The 18,571-nt window shown below is 31.7% G+C and overlaps 1 protein-coding gene across 1 annotated transcript in view; it reads right to left on the reverse strand.

Moving 5' to 3' along the window:
• The window catches only part of LOC148623988 (U4/U6.U5 tri-snRNP-associated protein 1-like), a 21,661-nt gene continuing 3,090 nt past the window's right edge, over positions 1–18,571 (reverse strand). Inside the window, exons 3-20 of the mRNA XM_088566375.1 lie at positions 17,194–17,258; positions 15,600–15,759; positions 15,305–15,407; positions 14,429–14,509; positions 13,807–13,903; positions 12,202–12,344; positions 10,689–10,835; positions 9,337–9,396; positions 8,673–8,782; positions 7,801–7,967; positions 7,424–7,557; positions 6,746–6,910; positions 6,270–6,377; positions 5,230–5,311; positions 3,268–3,364; positions 1,618–1,849; positions 946–1,064; positions 1–222 (exon numbers count right to left, since the gene is read on the reverse strand). Coding sequence (XP_088422501.1) covers positions 198–222; positions 946–1,064; positions 1,618–1,849; positions 3,268–3,364; positions 5,230–5,311; positions 6,270–6,377; positions 6,746–6,910; positions 7,424–7,557; positions 7,801–7,967; positions 8,673–8,782; positions 9,337–9,396; positions 10,689–10,835; positions 12,202–12,344; positions 13,807–13,903; positions 14,429–14,509; positions 15,305–15,407; positions 15,600–15,759; positions 17,194–17,258 — 2,095 coding nt within the window. The 3' untranslated portion in view covers positions 1–197. The remainder of the gene's footprint in view (positions 223–945; positions 1,065–1,617; positions 1,850–3,267; positions 3,365–5,229; positions 5,312–6,269; positions 6,378–6,745; positions 6,911–7,423; positions 7,558–7,800; positions 7,968–8,672; positions 8,783–9,336; positions 9,397–10,688; positions 10,836–12,201; positions 12,345–13,806; positions 13,904–14,428; positions 14,510–15,304; positions 15,408–15,599; positions 15,760–17,193; positions 17,259–18,571) is intronic.

The following is an 18,571-nucleotide window of genomic DNA, read 5'->3' on the forward strand; positions in this document are numbered from 1 at the left end:
TTAAAAATGATCATCTTTAATGGGATGAATAAGATTACATTGATGATTTGTGATGACAACATCAATTACAGATTATGTTTTTGTCCTCTCGTTTATCACAGCTAGTTGTGACAGCTTTCTTCATCATCATCATGGGGACAATACTGCTTTTAATTTTTAACACTGATATCTCCATAACCAAGAAATTGTAAATTGCATTACTTTGTTTTGGCTATATTGGCCCTGAAATTAAAAAAAAAAAAACAAAACATTGGCAAGTAATATTTCATAACTCAAAATAGTCTACTTCTAATTCTACAAAAGGTGATTCGTTATCTTTATTCATGGATACCTTCGAGGTTAAGGAAAAAAGACATCATTTTGTTGATTTGTGAATTCCTTCATTTGACATCTCCTTCAAAAGAATAGTAAATTTCTATTTTATAGGGAACCGATTTTAGTGCTATTCCACACACATGAAAATTGGTACCTAAAGAACAATAATCACCAGAATTATATTCCATGCATATATTGACAATAATCACCAGAATTATATTCCATATATTGACAATAATCACCAGAATTATATTCCATGCATATATTGACAATAATCACCAGAATTATATTCCATATATTGACAATAATCACCAGAATTATATTCCATATATTGACAATAAATCAAAAGAAAGACCAAATATAAATTAAAACCTTTTATAATGAGGCTGATGTGCAAATTTTTCAGTTTCACCTTCATCAATGTAGACAGTAAAAGTATGAAATATTCTGATTTTAATATTATCTGAAATTTGGATTTTCTGCCATTGACATAATTATCCTTTAAAATTTTGACTACTTGTCCTCTGTCTATAATGATGGTTATCCTCGACAAGTTTTACTAATCTTAAAGAGGACGATTCTTTTCTGTGTATAAGATATAATACATATATTAAGATTATGTAGACATACCCTGTGAGACCTTTGTTTCCTGACAGGACAATGTAGGCTGATTTTTCTGATTTCTGTTTTTCTTGTAGCATGTTCAGAGTACCCAAGGGGGTATCTGTAGAACTCATTTGCTTCATTAGCTGCAAATTAATAAACTTTCATGACTTGTACATACTGAATCTCTTACTGCAAACCACTACAAAATGTGTGGGTCCCTCAACTGATTTAACCAGCTTAAATTCTGCATGTCTACGAGTATTATCACTGCAACCCATAGTGCAAAGTGGTCTTTAATTTTAGTTTCTCTAGGAAGAATACTTATTAAATATCTTCTTGCTCCTTATTTTAAAATTAAGATGTACTGCATTGTGAACTGGTCCACACTAAAGAATTTACATGCACCTTTAAATTGATGGTAGTTCATCATAGTGTGTAATAATATCAATCATAGCCTTCCTTTAGGGGTACGGCTCATTGTGATACAATTTCAAGAGATAACTTTGCCTATGGTATAGTTTATATTAACCAGAAAACTGGAAAAGGTTGGTTTCTGACCCCTTTGACCCCTTATTTCTGTACAGCCCATTAGTGGTTGTATTAAAATAGCAAATAACACTTCCACAAAAATATTTTGGTTAAAAGTAAATAAAATAACAAAAACATTTTCAAACCAAAGCTGAAAAATTACAATACCTGCTCTTCCTCCATTTTTTTCATTCGTTTTTCTGTCTTTTTCTTCCCTGAGCCTTTACCATGGAAACGATGTGATAATTGTCTAAATGCCTCCTTTTGATTCATATGTCGACCTGAATCATCCACATACTCTAATTTGAAAGAAGGTTTGTAAGTGTCTTTTTCTTTAAAGTCTGTTACAATACCACCACCACCATATCTATCCCTTTTTCTGTACTTCTCATCAAGATCACTAACAAATAGAAATCAAACACTTTAACATATGCATGATAACTTCTTAGCTCCTGAATTAGCAATATTAACTAATTTGGCTTGAATAACTATAGAATATGAAGACAATTTCAGAATTCAGCTTTGAAGCATTTCGATATTAACCCTGAACAGTTGGGGCAAATATGGACACACCATTCAAACTTGATACAACTGCAATTTTTTATTGCTATTAGATATTTGGCACAGGATAATGACTGATTGATTGTTGGGGTTTAACGCCCGAGCAGTAATGTTTCAGCTATATTCAGGCGATGAACATGAAATGGATGATAAAATGAATATAAAATGATGATGAGAAATGAAAAAATCGATGGAACACAAGGACAATAGGGTTGACAAACTTTGATTGCCAGAAGAAAAAGGGGAATGGGTACGGTCGGGCAATTTAGCCTCCTGTGGCAGAGTGCAAAGGTTCCTACTCCTATCAAATACCACAGCAGGATTCTTTAATGTGCGAGGAACATGGATCTTTCCCAACATAGTGCACCACTATGGTTTGCAGTCAGGTTTTCCGTATTATAGCCTGACAACCCCAGCATGTAACACGCCATGGGTACTCCATTCCACCACCTGGGGCATACAACCCAGTTGCTCTGTGGGCAGAATGCCTAGCCCCGGCTAGGTTTCTGAGTACTATTTAGTCTCCTTTTACGACAAGCTTAGCGCTGCTGCAGGCCTATTCTTTTGACACCCAGACCAGCACAGGGCTGGCACAGGATAAGAAATTGACCCTTTTTTTGCCTATTTCCAATCTCAACCTTGAAAATCAATCCCAATCTTCCTACGGGGCATAGTACTTTGAAGTAGAATTTCAAAAAGATCCATTCCCTTTTATTTAAGTTATCATCAAGAAAACAGAAAATGTTCTTATTTCGATCTCCTTTGTGAGTTTTAGTCTTAACTCCCAAAATCAATCCCAGCCAGACCTTTGTGATATATAATACTTTGGAGCAATATTAGACATTGATATGCTTTGACTGGAGTTATATAGTTAAATTCTATGAAATGCTTCTTTTTGGCCCCAAATTCTATAATGATTCAGGCTTTAACCCACAAAAGCAATACCAACCTTTATTTTGTGGTTTAGAACTATGCTATAAAATTTTATAAAGATCAACCAACTAACATTCATGCTATTACATGAAAACCAAGTGTTTACAGACAACATGGATGACAACACCACCATAATTTTCGGTCATAAAAAAACTTGGTGAATTATACCAGAAAAAAAGAGTTCTATAATTTATTCGACATAATCATTCACAGAGATCCTGGGTAAAAGACCAAATTTCACATTTATTTTGAAGAGGTTGTCTTTATTCCTTTAAAATTTTTAAGTGAGCAAAAAACAAACCAGCATTTTGACTTTATACTTACTCATATCTTTTATCTTCTATTGAGTAGTTTTGGGCCTCTAGATCCTCTCTATTTTTAGCAGATGGTCGTGGCTTCATTTCCTCTTTATCTATGTAACCTACCAAATTGTGAAATAAAAAATGTAACCAATCATAATAAAGTTCTTTTTATATAAAATCTGAAATGTATAACAAAACCAAGAAAAGATTAAAAAGTCTGTACAATGTTTCCTGCACATATCAGCCCAATAACATATGTAAGAAGTCTATACAAAGAACCATGCTTAATATGCAAGAAGTCTATACCATGTATCTAGCTTATATCAGCCTCACAATATATGCAGTCTTCTGCCCAGGATTTTTGGATAGCACTGTATGTGTGTGTCACAACATTAACAGGTCCCATGTGGAAACATGCCACTTCGTATTTAATGTGTTATTTAAAAATTGATCTGTGTTTTTAAAATGTACAATGCTGTTTATGTATATATGAATTATTCAAAGGTCAATATTTTACCATTTTTCTTCAATTAAAGTAGTTATAACTTAAATATCACTTTTTATTTTCCTTTTTATATTTAACATAAATATTAAAAAGATATTCTATCAAATTATGATAAGTAATTCTTCACAAACATTTCCTCTAGTTCATACACACCCAGGGTTCTTCATTGATGTTTTAACTGCAAATTTTTGCTGAGAGCAGACCCATTTAAAATTACAATTTTTCATTTGTTTTGGGGCTCAATGGCTCATTTGAATGTGATATTCATTTGAATAAGAGCATTCTCTATTAAACTCTTTTTCCAGTTTTTGTAACTTTCAATATATTTAGGTAAAATATTGACCTACGAATAATTCATATAACCATAAACAGCATTGTGCAAATGTATATTTTGAATACACAGATCAATTTTTATATAATACATTAAATGCCAGTGGTACATTTCGACACAGGACCAATTAATGTTGTGTCACACGCTCTGTATACAGAGCTATCCAAAAATCCTTGAGAGAACACTGAGTGTATATTTCAAAATTGTGACAAAAGGAATGAATCATTACTGAACAAAAGGTAATTTAAAGAATTATTGTGACTATGTGATAATCTCCAAGTCAATGGACCATGACTGCAGGGGGCATATGCATGAGATGGATACAGAATTGTAGTAGAGTGATACTAATGCAAATGTATACCTAATATGATTGACCTAAGCAGAAAATTTAACATGAAAGTCAGAAACACAAAACTTTAGTCCCATCTTTTGCAACATTTGTCACAGGTGAAACAAAAATGAGAAAAACTGTGAGCAACACTGATTAACTTGATACCCCCACTCCCCAACTTGATAACATGCATTTTTTGACCTCAAAATTAATTAAGATAAGTCTAAAATATGAGGTGCACAATGGGAATATGTAGTAAAGATTTTGTGAGCATGTAATCAAATTCAATCAGTGGTGTAGAAGGAACAACGTAAAAGTTTCATTAAATTCCATTCAGAGGCGATGAAGGAGTGATGGATGAGAGATGGATATCCCAATGTCCCATTTTCATAAATGAAAAAGTACATTTTGGCAATGTGAAACCCCAAAATTAATTTGGAACAAAATCTAAAATAGGAGAAGCACAACTGGACTATGTAATAAAGATTTTGTGAAAGTTTCGTCAAATTCCATTCAGTGCTGTAGGAGGAGTCATTGATAAGAGATTGGTTCCCTTTATGTAATGGAAGGAAGGAAGGTAGGAAGGAGGGAAGGAAAGAAGAAAGTGTAATTAAATTTGAAGGTGTGTTTCCACTCATTGAAGACCTTTTGGTAATCTCTGTATTTACAATTTTTCATAAAGGTTATATGATGGTGTATTTGTTGTGCTTCACCATATCTGTTCCTTTTTCTATAGAATGGAAACCAATTTACTATGACCAGATGACCAGATACATTTTACTCTATTATTTTTTTCCATTATTACTATATTTCTTACCCTTTTTATTAGCTAGTTGTAAAGCAGCTGCCACACCAGTACCAACAACTGGTTCATCATCTAATACAGCCTTTTCTGGTACCTAAAATACATATTTACAGCTAGAAACCAAATAATGGATGCATTCAGCATATACAACTAAATCACATTTGAAAGAGAACTGCATTATAGCACATACAGTGATAATGTTGGGGGACAGTCTCCCCTTGATTAATTAACAGTAACCTAATGAACTTCCTAAAGTAGTGAACTGGACAATAGAAAAGGAAATTTAAACTTTCTATCATTCAAATCTTAAATCTGAGTGATAGAAAGTTCGAACCTCTGTTTGCTACCAAAGGTAGTCCATAAAAGGTTTCAATGAAGCGAAAACCAATTCTATCCCGTGAACTTCATCACAGAAACAGATTTACAAATTAAGTATCTTTCCTTGGTTAGTAGTTCAGGATTCAATCATGAATAATTCAGGACAGCCATGAAACATCACATACATGTATTTTAATTAGTGGACATTACATTAATCACCTGCAGTAACAAAATTTCAACAACAAAAAATTGAAATTGTCTTATTTCATATATATTGTGTGAGGTATAATAAATTTATATGTAAGTAAAATGCTTCAGACAATTTAACATGCAGAGATTAAACCCTATTATAAACACATTATTCAAGCTTAATATAGCTTCTTAACAAGTTAATGTCTGGACATCATAAAAATCCTTGATTTCATGTTTTTCATTTTGCTAGCCAATTTTTGGCCCTTTTCCTAAATAATTCAAGTCATATCCCCCATTATCGATCCCAGCTTTCCTGTACAGTCAATTTATTGTCTGGACATCAGGAAAATGCATATACTTGCCAATTTTGGCACCTAATTTCCAAACTATTCAAGTAAGAACTCCTAACTTGTGATATGGCACCTTGTGGTACAACTTCAAACAGGTTTGTCCACAATCATTTTAGTTATTGCTTGGATATGAAATGTTTGACCATGACAACAGCAGTTTTTTAGGTTGTAAAAAAACAGCATAAAACTTACTGTAATATCAACAGGTGTTTCATCTATTTCTACCCTGTTCCATCCTGATATCTGTTCTTCTTCTTCTTGTTTTCTTAATCTTTCTTCTGCTAACTCCCTTTCAAAGTCCTGCAAGATATTCAAGTTACAGTTATAAACTGGTTAATATTGGTTGTGTAGTAATTGCTGTGATTAAAGGGGTAAAATTAACATACAATTTTGTGTTATTGGTCCATGTTAATCGCTTAATTGTGTCCTGATCATGTTTAACACAATACAAGTACATGCACTTCTTTGTCCTTTTCTTGTTTCATACAATACATATACTTTTATTAAATTAAAGTGACTTTTTTTTTTTTTTTTTTTTTTTTTAGAATGGTTCACATAATTAAAAGCTAGTTTATATACTGATAACTATACTCTTGTTTTCAACACAAACTTTGTTTGCAGGGGTATGATAATAAATATATAAATGTACGAAGAAAGAAGATACCTACCATTAGCTCATCTTTATCCTCTTCTCTATTTCCAGCCTGACCGTATGTAGGTATATCACCGAGGGCTCGACAGAATTCAGATGTAGCATTTAACACAATTTTCATTCCTGACTTGCCTGATTCAGACTGCATTTTTTCTTGTCTAGCCCTAACCTGTTCAGCTAACTGTAAAACAGTAGTGTGTGTGTATACTGTTAACTTTTTTCCACAAAGATTATTTTGTAACTAAAAAAATATTTTACAAAAATTAAAATTGAACTGTGAATAAACATTAGGCTGACCCAGCAAGTTACAAAATAATAACATCTCCTCATTTCTACATTTTCAGTAACTAGCAACTGACAACTACAAGCATCTGCAGTACATTAGGTCTACAGTAACTAGCAACTGACAATTACTGAAGCATCTGCGATACATTAGGTCTCAGTAATTAGCAAATGACAATTACTGAAGCATCTATAGTACATTAGGTCTACGTATTGACTTGCACTACCAGATTTTGTACCTATTCTTCAATAGGTCTAGGTAAGGTCTGACCATTACTGAATGGTGTATTTGTTCTTCAATAGGTCTAGGTAAGGACTGGACACTACTGAATGGTGTATTTGTTCTACAATAGGTCTAGGTAAAGACTGGACACTACTAAATGGTGTATTTGTTCTTCAATAGGTAAAATACCTGTTCAACAGTAGGTTTAGATTTTCTCTGATTCAGTTTACGAGCTTTTGTCAAAGCACTGTGTAGTTCATTTTGAGCTTCATCTTCATCTACAACCATTCCAGTCAGATCTTCATCTGGTTCCAATAAGTCAGCTTTCAAAATAAAATAAAGAAAATTTTAGGCCCTTGACTATAATTAACCAAACATGACAGCTTTTCATGACACGTAACATGTAAGTGTTTCATTTCAATTAAACATTATGAAGTTAAATATTATTTAAGTATGTGCCCAACAGCTTAATCCATGTCATGATCCAAATAGCCATAAAATTAACATCCTAAAAAAGACAGCTTTTACTGTTGGTGCCACAGATAAAGAGATATAAGGGTTCATACTGGGATCAATCTCTTCCTCTTTTAAAGCATTTATATCCATTCTCATCTCTGGTGGCTTAGACCAGTCTGGTTCAAATGGATTAGCTATTCCTGTTTGATATACTCCTTCATAGCTTGCATTTTCTTCTACAGGCTCTTCTTTCACTGATGTACCTTTCCCTCCATTTCTACACAAAACAATGATAATTGACAAAATACTAGTGTGATTCTATTATAAGAATTATTCATATTAAAATATAATCTACATGTATTTGATCCCATGTGTGAGCAACAAATTGTCAATAAGCATCCATAGAAGTTAGTATGAAAAGTGACGTATCTTCACAAATAAATACACAATTTTACTCAATGAGAAATTAATTATCAAATGTCTACAATCAAGACAGTTAAACATTGAAATTTCAAGGCTATGACAAAAAATCTCAATGTTTAACTTTCTGAACTGTAGAAATGATAGTCAACTGCCCAGTTCTGTAAGTACCCGGTATTAAAATAGTCTTCTTAAATTTTCTTACAAATTAACCTTTCTTGCATGACATCACAGAGCAGGCCATTTATAGCACAATAAAAACGAAACAACAAACAGTGACCTTGAAAACAACCTTTTCTTAACAGGTGAATATTCTTTCCTAGTCATAAAATATAAATGTCTAAACACAAATTATCATGCAAATTATGTTTTATGGCTGTGCTTAGTAGCTGAAATCAACCAATCAGCAGTGTAGAAAAAACACTCACACGTGAGTAAAAACATTTTTTCTACTATGGGATAAAATAGAAATAACATGGTTATCATTCAAAAGCACATACTAATCTACATAAACATATGTAGTAATAACAATTGTATGCTGTTAAATTATTAACAAACCTACCTTGACCCAAAATCTTCATTGTTTTTACCTATAGGTAAAAGGTCATCTGCTTTAAGTATTTTCCCTCTGATTTTCCTTTTCTTCTTTTTAACTTTCTTAAACTTGGCATCCTGAAAATGAATTAAGATGTGATGAGTTATTTGTTAACAGGACAAAGTCAATAGGTGTAATATGTGGCATTAACAGGTCAGATCTACAAAATTACATGTAGGTCAGTATTGAGAGCAACCTGTTGCATGTTGTTGACAATGTCAATCACAAATACCCTACTAAGTTTAACAACAAAAACTACATCATCAAGCAGAGTAAAAGGTTTTTACACAAATCTGGATTGAAGATCTGTGTTCCCTTCTTAGGAGTAAAAAATTCTGTCTTATCTATCTACATAAAAGCAGTGGAACAACTGAAAAGATGATTCATTTGGTGAAAATAATCTATAAGCTTCTTTAAGAATAAATATAGGAAATTTCTCTTCCATTTCTTACATTCACACAATAAAAAACCATGTCAATATACATGTATGCAGGCATTAAAAATAGCAAGTAAAGTGTTATTTTGATGAAATACTGAACTAGTTGTACACATAAATTTGTAAAATAGGGTTACATTATAATAATAAATCCAACATATACTGCATATCTACAAAGAATTACTAGTGACTTACAGCTTCTTCCTGTGTATAATATTCTGTGGCAAGTGACATACTGGGTATTGATAATGTTTGCTGAAATCACAAAGAGACAAAGTTGATACAAATTATTTATTACAAACATATGTTTTAATGATGTTCATAATGATGAAAAATCAAATGATAAAAAATTCACAGATATCTTGGATGTATTAATGGTACTTATCATACACTAACTTGTTAATCACAATTGTACCTATCAATGAAATAAAGTATCAGTGAAGATTATTGATAAAGGCATAGTGTAACAATGAGGGATACAGGCATAGTGTAACAATGAAGGATATAGGCATAGTGTAACAATGAAGGATACACACATAGTGTAACAAAGAAGGATACAGGCACAGTGTAACAAGGGATTCAGGCATAGTGTAACAGTGAGGGATACAGGCATAGTGTAACAATGAAGGATACAGGCATAGTGTAACAATGAGGGATTCAGGCATAGCATAACAATGAAGGATACAGGTATAGTGTAAAACAATGAGGGATACATGCATAGTGTAACAATGAAGGATACAGGCATAGTGTAACAACAAAGAGGGATACAGGCATAGTGTAACAATGAAGGATACAGGTATAGTGTAACAATGTGGGAAACAGGCATAGTGTAACAATGAAGAATTCAGGTATAGTGTAACAATGAGGGAAACAGGCATAGTGTAACAAGGGATTCAGGCATAGTGTAACAATGAAGGATACAGGTATAGTGTAACAATGTGAGAAACAGGCATAGTGTAACAATGAAGAATTCAGGTATAGTGTAACAATGAGGGAAACAGGCATAGTGTAACAATGAAGAATTCAGGTATAGTGTAACAATGAGGGAAACAGGCATAGTGTAACAAGGGATTCAGGCATAGTGTAACAATGAAGGATACAGGTATAGTGTAACAATGTGGGAAACAGGCATAGTGTAACAATGAAGAATTCAGGTATAGTGTAACAATGAAGGAAACAGGCATAGTGTAACAAGGGATTCAGGCATAGTGTAACAATGAAGGATACAGGTATAGTGTAACAATGTGGGAAACAGGCATAGTGTAACAATGAAGAATTCAGATATAGTGTAACAATGAGGGAAACAGACATAGTGTAACAAGGGATTCAGGCATAGTGTAACAATGAAGGATTCAGGGTATGATTCTCATGCTTCCTGAGGAGATCTCTGTACCAAAACTAACAAAATAAGGGTTCAGGAAGATGGATAGGTACCCACAACTTCCTGATCATGCAATTTTTCTGAGTTACATGACAAGTCATTAAAGTGAGTGTTATGTTAAAGACTGGTGAACATTTTTCAGGACTGGTAGACCTGAAGGACTTACACTTTGTTCTCTAAGCTGTTGTCTGATTCTCTCCATCTGTCTATCCTCATCATCTCTATATTTTCCTCCTGCACCAAGTTCAAACGACTGTTTCTTTGCACCTTCTATTTCTTCATTATACTTCTCTAAAACTTCTTTTGCTTTAAACTAACAAATAAATTGAAACTAATTGAGATATCTTTCAATTCTACAAATTCAATGATAATGAAAAAGTCACAGGTACAACAAAGAAAATTAACATTCAAATAACTAAACAAAGGAAAGTCATCTATTGGAATATTGAGTGATCCATTTTGCTAATTTTCAAAAGCCTTAAAAATATAAGGTATGATTTCATAACACTAATGGTAACCACATTTCAGACAGTTAAATAGGTAGCACTAAAAGTTCAAAATTCAAAACATAAACTGATGGTCTCTGAATTTAAAAATTTGATATGGGTCAAGATTTTCAAAAGGACTGATTATATGCCAAGTTTTGGTCATTTACAGTAGGTAGTATTATTTTGTCTCATGGCAACTATATGTTGGTGAGAGGATTAGAAGTTAGTACAATACTGAAAGGACTGGCCCCTTACTTTAAAACAGTTAGAGCCATAACCCCAAAATCAATACCAACCTTCCCTTTGTGGTTTGAAACTTTGTTATAAAATATCATTAAGATCAACAAACTTATGTTCAATTCATCACATTAAAACCAAGTGTCTACAGAAGACTTTAACATGGATGACAGCACCATACCATTATACCATAACTAATTTTTGCAGTTGTATGAAAATAAGTATTCTTGGAACCACAGTAAAATGTTCAATTCAAAGGTAAAAAAATTGGCCAATTTTTGTACCTACCACTTATTTCACAATCATATACTACATCAATCAAATCAATAAAAAAACATGACACAGTCACATTGACAGCAAACCAGATTTGACAGGATTATTCCAGCAACTTTCAACCTTTTAAACAGAAAATGCACAAAATTCCATTTTCACTCTAAAAAAAGGACCATATCTCAAGAACAAGAAAATATATTATGAAAAACAAACATCACCTTATTATTATTTCAGGGAACAACATATGTGAAATTGAAAAGATCATGTCAAAAGCTTGTAATTTATCAGTAAAGACAATTTAAAAATTATGTGCTAAGTCTAATTTTAAGCTCTAAAAGGTCCATAAGTCATTAATAACATGAGAAAGAATTATAAAAATACATACAGACTTTCCTTATCTTTCAAAATGCAACATACCTGGATTCGAAAAGGTTCTGTCTAAGTATACAGTATGGACAGGTTTTGCACCCCCTATACATGATCAAATTAATATCTGATTTTTTTCCTTCAGAAAACTGGGTTAAAACTAAAATTGGCAGATAAATAGGACATAACAGGTGAACACATTATGTCTAGATAGGGCGTGGGCTAGAGAACCAATAGTTTTCACTCAGCTCCTTATTCATAATTTCCATTGACCAAATTTGGCAAAGGTAAAAACCATGAAGCTTTAATACAAACCATTCCATATTCATCTTCCTCTGCATCATCATAAGGTTTGTAATCAAAGTTTTTCTTTTTATTTTCTACATTCTTTTTTGCTGCTTCATCATCAACCATATTAACATTCATAAGTGTATCGTCGATTTCATCATCTAAAATACCTGTTAATGGAAAAATTTAAAATTTATGTTACAATGTAAAGCACATTAGCTGTCCAATGAAAACAAGATTGATGCATGTAGCAAAATATTCCTCATTGCGTATGAAATGTCAAATACTTGAAAAAATAGTAAGCCCATTTACATCTTCAACATGTGATGAATTAAAATGGTGCTGTTGAATGCATATCTTTAAAACAATATATTCTACCAAAAATATAGAAAGAATGCACTAAATGCAACCATAATTTGTGCACAACATCCACATCTACACTTCATTACAATAGATTTTATGTGTATATGGACGTAATGTGACAAGTGGATATCCACAAACTTACAGCGCTAGAAATATTATTCATTAAGTATTACACAGGCAAAATAATTTCACATAATTTTCACCCGAACTGAGCAAATTAACTTTGTGACAGAAATCACATAAATTCGGTTGAATTGAGACTTCATGCGAAATGCGATTCATGTCAAATGAATTTCACATGAAATCACGTTTATTTCATTTGAAGCTCAAATAACATGAATTTCACATGAAAAATATTTACCTGTATACATCAGGCAAAGGAATAATAATAAATACCATAGACTGGTTCATGAAAATTTGATAATAAATCAGTCAATACATTGACTTTATAAGACCATTGGTGTGGTTAAATTTAAATACATCTGAAAGTACTACACACAAAAAATGAGCATGCTATGTGATTATTTCAATTTCTGATACCATATACATTCATCATATAACATTTGCTTATCAAGTAATGAACCTAATGTTGTGTTCCAATGCAAATTTCATTTCAAAATTGTTGTACTAGGTATACCCAAATTTGTACCAGAAGTTAAGGATTTCAATCATTTAAAACCCTTACATTAGATAATCTACCCCCACAACGACCTGGCGTTATTTAATTTCCTTTATTCACATTTACATAATATAATACTTCATCAAAATCCATTCCACAGTTCTGGAGGAGTTGCTTTTACAAGTTTTAAATTTAAAGCCCTAAAATTGGATAATCTCCAAAAGTAGGTATTAAATGATAATTAACTTCCTTAATGAAAATGTATACAGAAGATGTATTCGGTTCATTTATAATTGCATCAAAATCCATTCGGCAGTTTGGAAGGAGTTGCATTTACAAGATATGTATTCAGATTAGCAGATAGTCTACGAGACATATTTTCCCAGTGTTACCATTTATGTCTATGTAGAATCCTTCAGTGACACTTGTGGTCAAATAATCAACATTACTGACCCATTGTAGTACAATGATAAAAAGAAGCCTCCTTAAATTAGTTCTTAATTTAAAGCTTGCTTTAATTCTATATAATCTGTGGAGAAATACTCAAGTTGGGGAAACAGGTTAGTTTAATTTCAAAAGAAAGTAATTTGAAAGCAAACCTCTCAGACTTTTATTCATTTATCATTATAAGACAACATACAGGACCATACCTTTATCTTTCAGTGTTAATATCACAGTTTTTCCTTCTTTAAATGAGCCTATTCCATGTTCAACTTTCAAACCCTTTAAATTTTTGGATGTATACTCCTGCAAAAAATAATAAAACAAAATTAATCAACTGTCTTGTTTGTAAATACATACTTTACTATGATGAAATACCATCATGATTTTCCCATACTGTTTTACTCTAAATACATGTTGAGATGATTTATTCATTCACTAGTTTGTTAAGAGTAAAACTGACTTCCTGGGGTTTTCCAATTGCTATATTCTATTTGAATTTTCTATTTTCTACAAGGTAAATTATTTATTTAAAGTATTTACTGACAAATTATTATTTTTAGTTATTTGTTCATTATTAATTTGTTATTTATTGATTTATTTTTCTTAAAGGCTATGAATTAGTGTCTGTTTAATGACAAACAACTTTGAAAGTACAATAAATAAATACACCAACTTCCGTCAAAGGATTCAGAGCTAATTAGAATTTCTTCTTTCCATACCATTAAAATTTAACTAGAAATTAAAAGCCAGGGCATAAACTGTACTTGGTGGTGTTTCATTCTAATTAAAAGGAACAAGAATACTATGTTTCATCAGAACTCAACATACCTTCCTTTGTTTTGGGGTAAACTCCTGTTCTACAAGATTGCCTATTCCAAATTCTTCATCCATTTCTTCAAGCATCTTTGCCTGGAACATAAAATCTAACATGTAATTAATCAGTTGTAACAACCAACATCTATGTGAATATACTGTAACTAGTAGGAATTGTTCTAAAACACTATTTTCTTTCATTTATTTTCCGACCAAAAAGTCACACTGCAATTATGAATGTCTACACAATAGCCCCTCATTTTGTTTTTTATCAATTCTGATACTAGCAGATGGAATAAACATTGTTTTAAAATTTGGTATGTTCTTGGATAAGGTAAATCAGTCTCTGACTATAGAATGTGTTTTAATAGTGTAGCCAAATATTAACCTTACATTTAGCCATATTAATATTATCTTTAACCAATTTTGATTGGCTAAATATATTTACATTTGATTGACACATCCCCTAAAAAGGGACAGATTCATTAAGACTTAAATTAGGTCTATCATTTTTTGAAAATTTTAACATTTCTTTAATTTCCTATTGGCACATTTTGAAGTTAAATGAAATGATATACAAATCACAGCATACAAAAATTACAAGTTTTTTTCGTCGTAGTTGTCATAATGATGTCACTGCTTCTTTATAGTTTTCAAAAAATTTATATGATAATTAGAAGTTTAGGGTGGTAATCCAAAAATAAAGATGTCTTATTTTTTGGTTCTGAAAAATTAAATGGAACAGAATCTACAACCTTTGCTCGTTAATAATGAAATTTTCAGTTATAATATTGAAGCATGCAGAGATATTAAAACTATGTAAATTTATTTATCTCAATGTAAGAAATGTCCATGATCAACTTGTTATCATAGTTGATTCTATATATCTACCCTTTTTTCTGCTAGCTCTTTATCTTTCTGTATTTTTCTGCTTTTCTTTACCCAAGAAGAGACATCATCCTCTGAGTCACTTTCACCAAGGGTCTTTACTTTACTGTAAAAACAAATAATTAATTTGGAAGGAAGAGAGAATAGATGCATAATGTTAAGACAAAATGCTCTAACTTTGAAGATATTATTAATAATGTATAGGATAATTTCAATTTTAATTCAATAAATGATTCTGATATAACCTTTCTTTTTTTTCTCTTACTACTAGACAATGTACTAATGACAAGTATGCTACCTCAATTTCTGATTTAATTTTCTTTTTTCTTTTACTCTCTCCACTTTCTCTTTGAACTTATCAGTCTCCTTTTGTCTTGTGACATTAGGAGCAGGTTTGTGTACATCTCCATCTTCAGTAACAAATGGTGCATCCTCAGTCACTTCTCCATCCTCATTCTCTGCAAAGTACACATATTATAATTAACAGTATACTACTGAATATCTTGTGAGGAGTTACACTTTATTTCTTTACCATTTTATAAATATCTATAATAACACACAGAAAATGATAAAGACAAGTAGAAATTCAGTATAAGTTAATTATGACCTTAACTTATCAATAAAAGTTTACATATTAGAGGGAAAGACCACCTTTGCATTAAGTTAGGCTCTTATGATAAATCATACCAACGTGAACAAAAATAAATAACCTTTAATGCAAAATGCGCTTTTATAAAATGCTCAAGGCCATGCAAAGTTCAAAATCCTTGAAATATAAGTGGATAGCCATCTTGCAGAACTCTCCTATCTGAAGGAAGATCATAGTCAGACTTAATTGATTTTTACCAATAGAATCCAATTGGCTCGTGACATCACTAAGTCGGTTTGGTACTGATACAAGTACTGCAAATTATATGTAAACAAAGAATATTCAGTAAATATTTCTACGATCCTGTTTTTATAATCACCAAAGCATGATGACTTGTCAAGCCTATGATTGCACGAATGATACAAGACAAATGTTCTAAAAGTTTTTTTACCAGTAACAAGAACATTCTTTGGATGTAGACATAAGATTTTTCTTACTAATACTAGTCATCTGGCTGCAAATCCCATTGTTTGTCAATGATGTCTGACATTTGCTTACATGTTGTGCCTCAATCTCTTCTTCTATTTATTTTGGGTTGAAATTATAGGGGAAAAGTCCCAAATTTGCAATTTCTTCAGACATTGTAATCAATTACCTATTTACTTTCACTTTACAAACCCACTTCGTGATGTCACAGTTTAACTGATCCTGGTGGCGCCCATAGGCACGGGAAATTCTAATTTCTTCAATATAAATCTTGACTAATTAATTTAGAAAAGTAAATTATTTTGTTTCACTTTAATTTTCGTGAGTATTTGACAGATTAGATTTGATACTTATGACTTGCACAATAATATAGTCTTCTCCTTTAAGTAAAAAAAAAATAGACATAAATGATTTCCTGCCATGCTATGAGGCAATTAACTGTACAAATCAAAAATCAAAGCTATAAGAAAGGATAGCAAAAAATGTAACCAAAATTACTGGATAACTAATACTGGGATTGTGCTAAAAAACAAACCAATCTGCATTTATATGAAAACTTAGAAACAATTTACATGTAATTCCTAACATCTAACAAGTTATCAATATTATGCTTTAACTTAATTTTTACATGAATGCCAGTAAAACTTTTTTGATTGAGGTTAGGGGTAATTGATAAAAACAATTTTAAAGGAAAACTGGTATGTGACTGAAAAACAACCAGATGGACACAAACATATATAAAGTTCCCTCTAACTAATAAATGCAGTATTGGAAAAGATGATTAATGCAAGTCTGCATTATGTAAATTTCTACTTACCTGCTTGAACAGGAGGAGCATAATTCACTTCTAAAGGTTTTAGTCCTAACTTGGCACGTATTCGACTGAAGAAGAAAAAAATAATTGAAGTCTTTACAAGCAGCAACTTGATTATTTCAGGTCAAATTTAGGATAGACTTACAAGATGAAGATCTTTTTCCATAGCATTACAAGCAGTAAGATCTATTTCAGAATTTCTCTTTCTCCAATGTAGCTGTAATAAATAATCTAAAATACTTTATGTAGATAATAGCTAATAAAATGTTTCACAGGGCACAGCTTAATACAACTGTAGAGGTCGAACTCTGAACAGCTAGCTCAAACATATTGACACAACACTCTTAACTTATTAAAGCTCTATATTTGTATAGTCACAACATAAGAAGCTGACTAGAAACCTATGGTAAAAATAAAACCCATAACCTTTTAAATAGACAATAACAGTGCAATGACTTGACATAAAACTGATATGCACATGAGACTTAGAACCTTAAGAAAAAGAAGGGCAATACTGAGCATATTCACCAGTTTGAGCCGAATTTGTACATCAAAGTTTTTGTCAAGTCAGTGCAATTATTGTCTTTGTACTGCAACAAAAATGTAAAAGATAAATGATGTTTAAAGCAAGAAAAACAATGTTCAAAGCAGGTTACGTCCTGGCAACTTCAAAGCAATGTAACATTTGTGACGTCACAACAGAAAGTTATATTCTGCCAGTGATGGTACATTGTATATCACTTATAAGTATACAGTCGAAACATTCTGGCAGCACAAATAGAATGGTTGCACTATAAGTCCATTTAAACCTTCCTTTAGTGGTATGGAACCTTAAAGCAAAATTTAAAAAAAAACCATATAATTTTATTCAAATTATTGCCTGAAATAATAAAAATGCTTGATTTGGTCCCAAATTCCATGATGGTTGTGGTCATATCCCCAGATCAATACCAGTATTCCTTAGAGAAACATATAAATATACTTACGCTAAGTGTAAAATATAGTTAACTTTAATAAAATGTTTGCTTCACTTACATAATACAATGACTGATTCAAAATATTATCCACTCATAGAGAGGAGTAAAGAAGTGGAATTAAATTTTAGAAGAACTGGCAAATTGCTTACTAGCATTGCACAGCTCATTAGCATTTAAAAATTGCTTGTCTCAAGAGCATTCCAACTAAATATCAGTCAATGAAAGTCCCATAACTCAAAAATGAGAAATCAGAAAATTATACAATCGAAAGGGAGCTAACGTCACTCTATCAAAACAATTCAACACTATAGATAGTTAAAGTTTGAAAACTGCTAAGTTCCCCTTTTTTAATAAAGAAAGTTTTATAACTCAATAAAATTCTTTGCAAGCTGCAGCATAATACG

The sequence above is a fragment of the Perna viridis genome, chromosome 2 (genome assembly GCF_037379345.1).
Source record: "Perna viridis isolate PV_CMFRI_1.1 ecotype Kerala chromosome 2, ASM3737934v1, whole genome shotgun sequence".
Taxonomy (NCBI): Eukaryota; Metazoa; Mollusca; class Bivalvia; order Mytilida; family Mytilidae; genus Perna; species Perna viridis.